The sequence below is a fragment of the Pelodiscus sinensis genome, chromosome 5 (assembly GCF_052426305.1).
Source record: "Pelodiscus sinensis isolate ZL-2025 chromosome 5, ASM5242630v1, whole genome shotgun sequence".
Classification (NCBI taxonomy): domain Eukaryota; kingdom Metazoa; phylum Chordata; order Testudines; family Trionychidae; genus Pelodiscus; species Pelodiscus sinensis.
In genome coordinates, this window is record NC_143056.1 from 68,816,501 (window position 1) to 68,825,018 (window position 8,518).

At 47.6% G+C, this 8,518-nt stretch overlaps 1 protein-coding gene across 9 annotated transcripts in view; it reads right to left on the reverse strand.

Moving 5' to 3' along the window:
* The window catches only part of PCNX1 (pecanex 1), a 159,898-nt gene extending 156,568 nt beyond the window's left edge, over positions 1 to 3,330 (reverse strand). For 5 of the 9 annotated variants that reach the window (XR_012903471.2, XM_075927290.2, XM_075927291.2 and 2 more), the window contains exon 1: positions 2,998 to 3,329. Coding sequence is in view for 8 of the 9 variants with exons in the window: in XM_075927290.2 (XP_075783405.1) it covers positions 2,998 to 3,150 (153 nt within the window). In the remaining variant the exon portion in view is untranslated. Of the gene's footprint in view, positions 1 to 2,997 lie in introns of all 9 variants that reach the window. The other 4 variants (XM_075927295.2, XM_075927293.2, XM_014577123.4 and 1 more) reach the window with 2 other exon arrangements.
* Positions 3,331 to 8,518: the final 5,188 nt, after the last annotated feature.

Sequence of the window (8,518 nt, forward strand, 5' to 3'; positions counted from 1 at the left end):
ATTTTAGAAAAAAAAGTTCCAACCATTGCTATTCTAATGTAGGAAAACAAGTGGGAATTTACTCCTAGAACTTCCTACTGTGTGAAAACATATAAAGTTTTACAAAGTTAAATGTAATAAGATCTCCCAGTATTTGAAATTTGTTTTAAAAATAATACAGACTGTCAGCAAAAACTACTTTGAAGCTAGTTTAGAAATCCTCTCCTACTCATAGTTTTGAGCCACACTTAAAAAAAAAAAAAAAAAAAACTGGCTTCCTCCAGGGATGTTTACAAATGTTGCTTAGTTGTGCAATTCCTACAATGATACATATACAATTCCAGAATACCCACTATAAACAACACTTAAAAAAAGGAAGGCATTCAGGAATAAGATGACGGTAGTCATTTTGTTTAGTTTATGTCTAGACAACATTTTAAAACAGTAAAGGGTGGGAAAGAGAGAACAGCCAAACATGATTCAATCTGCTTTAACTTGTGACTAATCTTCCTACTTATTCTTGGAACATTTGGTATTTGATGTTGCATCTGTTCCTCCTCCAAGGCAATCAAGAATTTTTTTTAATTACCTTAAAAAGAAAACTCTTTTTTGGCCTGCTTTTTCTTTCTTTTCTATCAAAGCACATAGTAAAACAGACAGGCAGAAATAGTACTTAAAAGTTTCACTCAAGACAAAGATCTCTAAAGCACTAACCCCTGCTCTAAGTTACTGCAGTTCCATGAGTTTCCAGAAAAGACATCTAAAGGACAGAGAAGCTCTTTCCAAATGAGTTTCCCGCATGGACATCTTGCTGTTTGTTACAATGCTTATGGCAAGCCCTCTCAACAGGGTGCTACTAATTAAATAAGCTATTTTGTCAAGCATGACTGGATACCGGAAATTGCCATAAAAATGCAGGACAGAACAAACTCCAACAAGCTGAACATCAACAGATTACAAGAGAATCTTCTTGTCTTTGCATTGAAACAGATTCCCAATACAGCATCCACTTAGTCACATATTCAGACTACTCATCAATTGCATACACTGTTGGGTTGGTTTTTTTTTTTGAGACACAGAGCTGTTAATTAACAGCCTCATGTTTCCTTGCCAGGAATGTATTATTTTTCAATAACGTAAAAAGCTATTTTCATTTTCCAAAAACCACCAAAATACAAAAGAGGTAATTTCAAAGGGCAGTAGTCTTAACATTTTACATTATTCCTCCACCTCAATAATGTCTGACGATATTCTAATCAAAGATATTGAATCTCTCTCCTCCTCCACAAAGCTATAGTGTTTGCTAATGAATCTAACTGCTACTTCTCCTACAGTTACAAATTCACACAAGGTTTTGCCCCAGGGAATCTTTCACTAATCCACATACATTTTTCACAAGTCACTTTCTGCTTTAAGTTGTCAAAGCATCTTGATTTCCCACACTTGCAGATTAGATCTGACTGTGCCAGAGACCAATCACGTCACACCTAAATGATCACACTGTACAATCCATGAGCTAAAATATTAATTTGCTTCACAGATGACATAGAAGTCAGAATGTGATGCTGAAAGATAAGTGGTGCAACGGGACACTACACATTGTCTGCCTGCCTACATTTCCCCCAACCCAAACTCAGTATATTAATATAGAGATGGGGGGGGGGCGCTATAAATGGAGGACAAGAGGGAATCAACCAAAGAACATAAAAAATAAGCTTCTGGGTTTGCAAATCAGCCTTTTCTAAAAACCTAAAAAAAATACTAAATACAAAGATAATTTTAACTGCAGATTATATTTCTACAGCACTTATTTTTCCTAAGGATCAAAAAGCTTCAAGGCATAAAGAATGCCTTCCCCTTACCATTATGACACAGTCAAGACAGGAGACCAAACAGCATGCAGTGCACACAATGTATGAATTAGACCTTCACACTATGATCTTTAAAGTGTATCTTTTAATTTTAAAAGATGAGCCACAGAATTTTTACAATTAAACCAGAGAAAACCCTGGTCAATGTCTCATTCAAAGGTTCATGCAGACATCAGACAGCAAGCAAACATTTCTTGGAAAATTATCATCATCATCATCATCCCACCAGCGACGTCTTGTATATCACTTTTAAATCAAGGAAACAAACAAGGTTATTCCCAATTTACAGAAAGGGAATGCTATGAAACAGGTAAGTGAAATAACTTGCCCCAGGTATCCCACAGCTGGCCAGCAGCTGAGCCAGGACAGAACCCAAGCTTCCTAATCCCAATCTGCTGTCTACTCTATAACTAGGGGAATTTACAATATATTAAACTTTTATTCTAGGCCATAATAACAGCAACCACCCATTAAACCAATATAGAGATGCATTACAACCCCAAAGGATTCTGACATTTCTATGGCAGCTATAGGAAACTAAGGCCCTTACTTCCCAAGCTGGCACAGGAGAGCACCTTGCTGGCCCCGGGTGCCACAAAAAATGCAGGAAGTTTATTGTAAACCCAAGTAGCCTCTCTTGTCCTCCCTTGCTTTCCAGGGACTTTTAACCATAACTGAAATGTCTCAGTGGAGTAGCCTTGTCCGCCTGTATCTCAAAAACAAGGAGAAGTCCTGTGGTACTTTAAAGACTAAACAGGTTTATTTGGGCATAAGCTTGAGTGAAAATCACTTCGCGAAACTGCATCTGCTGAGGTGGGTTTTACTCCCAAAAGCTTATATCTAAATAAATCTGCAAGTCTTTAATGTGCCATAGGACTCCTCCTTTTTCATAACTGAAATGAAGTAGAAATGACAGCGCAGGAGCTGGCAGGGAGGGGGCTGCACGCCGTTCCCCCTCACCCCTTCTCCATCAGTCACAAGGGTTCGGCTCGGATTCAGCCCAGGTGGGGCAGCAGCAGCAGCAGCAGCTGGAAGAGCTCGGGGACAGCAGGCCCCGCCTCGGGGCCCCTGACACACGGGAGCGTCCCGCACAGGAGCACGGCGGGGGGGAGGGGCGCCGCGCCAGGCGACTGCGGGCCGCACTCACCATGTAGAGGGTGAAGGGGAAGCCCAGCAGGAAGAGCCATAGATACAGGTGTAGCGCGTTGACCCCGGCGCCTTGGTGCGGGTCCTGATACCAGCCACCACTTAGCGCCGCCCACACGCCCTGGCGCAGGATCTGCAGCGCCTGGGAGCCCATGGCGGCCCCGCTCCGCCGCGCCGGCCCCGCTCTATCCGCCCTGCGAGCCCGGCCAGAGCCGCGTCCCGCCCGCACCCCGCGACAGCCCGCACGTCCGCGGCCGCCAACGCCGCCTCCTCCCCGCCAACGCCGCCGCCATCTTAGGTCCGGGCCCCGGGCCGCCCCCGCGCCGCCTCTGGACCGGCAGCCCTTGCGGCTGGAACTGCCCGCCCCTGTCAGGGAGAGACAACGAGCGGCGCGGCCTCAGAGAGCGGCGGCCCCGGCAGAACCAGCCGCGCCTGGGGCGCTCCCGTGCGGGGCGGCGCGGCGCTGCACTTCTGAGTGACGGGAGCAGTGGCCGCTGCCGGGCCGGTGGGATGCTCCATAGCGCCGCGCAGTACCCGCCTCTGCCCAGCCACGCGGGAGTAGCTGCCGGCGGCGCTTTGGGGGGCCCCTGGGTCACTGTGATAATATGAGCCTGGGGCCTGGCTAGTGGCTCTTCCTCCAGGAACTGCAATGGGGGGAGCGCTCGGATGGGGCAGGGCCTGACCACGGCAGAGGGCAGCTGAACGGCAGCCCGGGGTTTAACCCAAGTTTTAACGCGCACAAATGGAAGCTGGCGACTTCCCTTTCTCCCTGCATTCTTCTTGGTGCCTCGTACTTTCGCACAACTCTCTGAATGAACTCAGGGCAGCCCGGGGAGGGGGGGAAAATGGGGCAATTTGCCCCGGGCCCCGCAGGGGCCCCTCACGGGAATGTCTGAGGCCTGAGACAAGGAAGGGGCCCCCGAAATTGCTTTGCCCCAGGTCCCCTGAATCCCCTGAATGAACTTCTCAAATGCAGCACGTTCATCGTTGGTGACATCTCAGTTTTCTAGTACTTCCAGTCCTTCCTCTCCAAAAGCTGCCCCCCCCCGTTCTTCCACCTCACCTCACTCTGCCCCCCCCCCGTTCTTCCACCTCACCTCACTCTGCCCCCCCCCCCGTTCTTCCACCTCACCTCACTCTGCCACTGCTCTACCCCTACTCCACCTCTTCCCACTCCTTCCTTGCTCTATTCTTTCCCCCAAGCGCCCTTCCCTATCCATCCCCAATTTGCCTCTTCCTGCTTCACTGTTCCGCCCCCCCCTCCGCCCCCACACACATTACACTCCTTCCCTGAAGCCCCTTCCCCTGAGTGATGTAACCCAGGGGATAAGGGAGGCTTCCCCACTCATCATGCATGGAGGAAGGAGCCTCAGGAAGTGGAGTGACCCAGCAGCCTGTTTTGCTTTATCACCCATCTCTCAGTTGGGTCACTCTGCTCCACTCTCCTGAACCAGCATTGCTCAGCGGAGTAAGCTGAGGCTGGGTCACTACACTTCCTGCTGCTTCAGTGAAACAGAGCAACCTAGCTGGCTAGCTCTTCCACTTTACTTTATAAATCCATGGTATGCCCGCATCATGAATACTGTATGCCATTCTGGTTGCCCCAATCTAAAAAAAAAAGGCAACTTAACTGATTAGAGTATGGAGCAGCTTCCATGTGAGGAGAGATTAAAAAGACAGGGGCTTTTCATCTTGCAAAGGAGACAATTAAGAGGGGATAGTATGAAGGTATATAAAATCTTGACTTATATGGAGAAAGTGACTCAGGAAGTATTAGTTACTCCTTCATGTGATACAGGAACTAGGGGTCACCCAAATAAATTAATACACAGCAGGTTTAAAACAAATACAAGAAAATACTTCTTCACACCATAGTGAAACTCACTGCCAGGGGATGTTGTGAAGGCCAAAACTATAATAGAATTTAAAAAAGAAATAGATAAATGTATAGAGTATAGGTTCATCAGTGGCTATTAGCAGGATGGGCAGGAATATAAAACCATTCTCTGAGAGTTCATAGATTGTGTTTGCTAGACAACAGAGGCTGGATCACTCAATTGCTCTCTTTTGTTCATTCCCTTTGAAGCACCTGGCATTTGCCACTATCAGAAGACAATCTAGCATTCAAGAGCAAAAAACCCCCCAAAACTAAAATGTTGTCCAACAAATAAATATTCCTTTAACATGGTCTGCCCTTCTCCCTTCACTGCACCCCACATAAAGATGTTGTTCTTGGTCAATAGAGACCCAGAGTTCAGAGGTGCTTTTGTGTGATTTCACCTTCCCTGAAAGCACCTTACTTGTTCCTCTAGTCACTCTGGCTGCTGTTTGTCTTGCCACTGTTCATTCCACTGCTCAGTCAGCAATTACCTGGAACCATCGCCTTCTGCTGCCACTTGCCACTGTGACCTCAGTGAGTCTGTCTCCTGGGGGTCCACCCATCTCTGAGTGAGTTCAGGTCTCACTGCTAGTATAGGCTGGGCAGGGTCTTCCACAGAAATGCTGTCCTGCAGCAGGGACAAGCAATTAGACCTTATTATCAGTAATTTCAACTCTAGTGGTAATCAAACAAAAAGCTTGCGGTGGAGCCTAATCAGCGTTATCTTTAAACAGAGGAGAGGACAGATCCATGTTTCCTGTGACTCTCTTATGCCACACTACCAAGTAAAACACCTGTCCTCACTCTCTCTTCTCACTGGAATCTGCCATCCAAACCCTTGCTTAGTGAGTACAATTCAGTTGAGGGTGACAAATGTTTAACTTGTTGTAACACAAAGGCTATGTCTACACTGCCCCCATTTTGCACAAAAATATGCAAATGAGGCAAAGCGTGGAATATTGCCATACCTCATTTGCATAATTAATGAGGCTCCATTTTTGCACAAGAGCTGTTTTTCCACATTTTTCAGGAAGAATGGCTCTTGCGCAAAAGCCTCTTGCACAAAAGCGGAGCCTCATTAATTATGCAAATGAGGCACAGCGATATTCCACGCTTTGCCTCATTTGTATATTTTTTGTGCAAAATGGGGGCAGAGTAGACATAGCCATAGGGTGCCAGTGCTCAAGCAATTAGGTGCCAGGATATATGAAAGTAAAAACGTTGCTTAACTGATGTAGCAAGTCCAGAGGGTCCTGGGGCTACAAACGACAAAATTTAGACGAGCTGGGGCTCAGACTTGACAAAACTTAAGCACTGAGGGTGACCTCCTCAGTCAGGAAAGTAAGTACAGTTCTTCTGCCCTTTATTCATACTATTAGGATAACATTTTATTACCCTTTTCTGCCACGAGCAATCTGGTTGTGCACTTGGGGTTCTTACTCAGGAGCATGGTGGCAAAAATCGTCCAGTAGCTTATTTCTCTGCCACCTTGGATCCTGTTGCCCAAGGTCTACCCCCCTGTCTGCGTGCTGTGGCTGCCGCGGCACGCCTAATTGAAATGTCTGAGTCCCTTGTCCTCCGCTCTCCTGTTTCTCTCATGGTCCCTCACTCTATAGATACTCTCCTGCTACAATGTAATAGCTCACCTTTCCTCTGCCCGCCTCACTTTTACTGCTTTCGGCTTCGCATATCACCATAAAGTGCTGTTCTCAGTTGAACCCTGCCACTCTCCTTCCTCTGTCTAATAACGGTGAACCCCACGACTGCCTTGCAAGTATCTCTGCTGTCACCGTCCCATGCCCTGACCTTTCTGATGTCCCTCTCTCTAACTCCGACCTTGTGTTATTCACTGACGGTTCCTGCTTTAAAGATAGCCAAGGTCGTCTCCTCGCAGGATACGCTGTGGTATCACTCTCTAAAACCCTAGAAGCTGCGCCTTTACCTTCTGTGACCTCAGCACAAGTCGATGAACTAGTTGCCCTAACCCGCGCTTGCTTTCTGGCTGAGGGACGCTCCGCCACCATTTATACTGATTCTCGATATGCTTTGGGGGTTGTACATGACTTTGGCACCCTCTGGCAAGCTCGGGGTTTCCTTACCTCTGCTGGTACCCCTATCAAGAATGGCCCCTACATTGCTGCTCTCCTGTATGCACTCCCATCTGCATTAGCTATTGTTAAGTGCCCTGGTCACTCCACAGCAGATACTGATGTTGCTAAGGGTAATGCTGCCATAAAACCTTCCCCAGGTGCATTTCTCGGTTCCCTTTCTGTTTCTGTACCACCGCAGTCCCTTTCTAAAGTCACCCTGCTCCAAGACTCTGCCTCAGAAACAGAAAAAGACTCCTGGGTCGCCCAGGGTTGCTCTCTACACCCTGATTCCCTTTGGCGCCCCCTTATTGGTGCCTTTGTGGCCCCCTTTTCGCTCTACCCAGCTCTGGCCGCCCTGCTACACGGCGTTTCGCATGTCAGAAAGGAGGGTATGATCTCTGCTGTAACTAAGGCAGGATGGTGGGCCCCCCATTTCAGCTCTTTTGCAGCTCACCACTGTGCCGCCTGTACCACTTGCCAAAGCTACAATGTTGGCAAACCTGTAAAGGTAGCTCACGGGTTCTGGGGCCTGCCCCAAGCACTGTTCTTGCATTGGCAGCTTGATTTTGTACAAATGCCTGTGTGTCAACTATATAAATTTATTTTGGTTATGGTATGCTTATTTTCGGGTTGGATTGAAGTCTTTCCTTGTCGCAAAGCTGATTCACTGTCTGTTGCCAAATGTTTGTTAAATCATATTATGCCTGCCAAAGGAATTCCTGCCACTCTGTCCAGTGACCGGGGTACACATTTTACTGAGCAACTTGTTCAGCACCTGGATCATGTGTTACATGTCACACACCTGCTGCACTGTCCCTACCATCCCAAAGACATAAATTAAGTCCTTTTGAAATTGTTTATGTGAACAATGGCTACCATTACTCCAGTCTCAGACTTGAACTTGACTCACAGTACACTCCTTCAGTACTGCAAGGGACTAATGCAAGCTGTAAGTCACTTCCATTCACAGGTTCGAGCCGCCTGGCCGACGGAACCCACCTCGGATGCCTGCCACACTCTCGAGACAGGTGATTGGGTCTACGTACAACACCACCAACGAAAACACGCCCTGGAACCCCGGTGGAAGGGCCTGCATCAGGTGCTGCTCACTGCCCAGACGGCTGTTAAGTTATCTGGCATCGCAGCATGGATACAGGCTTTGCAGTGTAAGAAGGCACCATCCCCAGCGGACCAATCATCACCTCAGGACCATGCAGAGTCAATTTTGACTCCAGAAGAAGACGTAGAGGAACAGCCTGCAATACCTTACAACCTACGTTCGCGTAAGGATTGCCTGAAGCAGATGAGGACCAAAAGCAAGGCCCAAGAAGAAGCAGTAGTGAGCCTAGCGCCTGCTGCCTGGTGGACATAAAACCGTAACTGCGGTTCCCTCAGTGGAGGTTGTCAGAACCAAAAGGGTCTTGCCTCCAACATGTGCCTCTGGTGGGGCCTGTTCCTCGGCCACTGGTGTCTTAAGATCTGGGGAATCCACAATGACAATGACAATTCTTTTATCCACCAGCAAGTATGGATCGCTCAGACCCTTAATATCT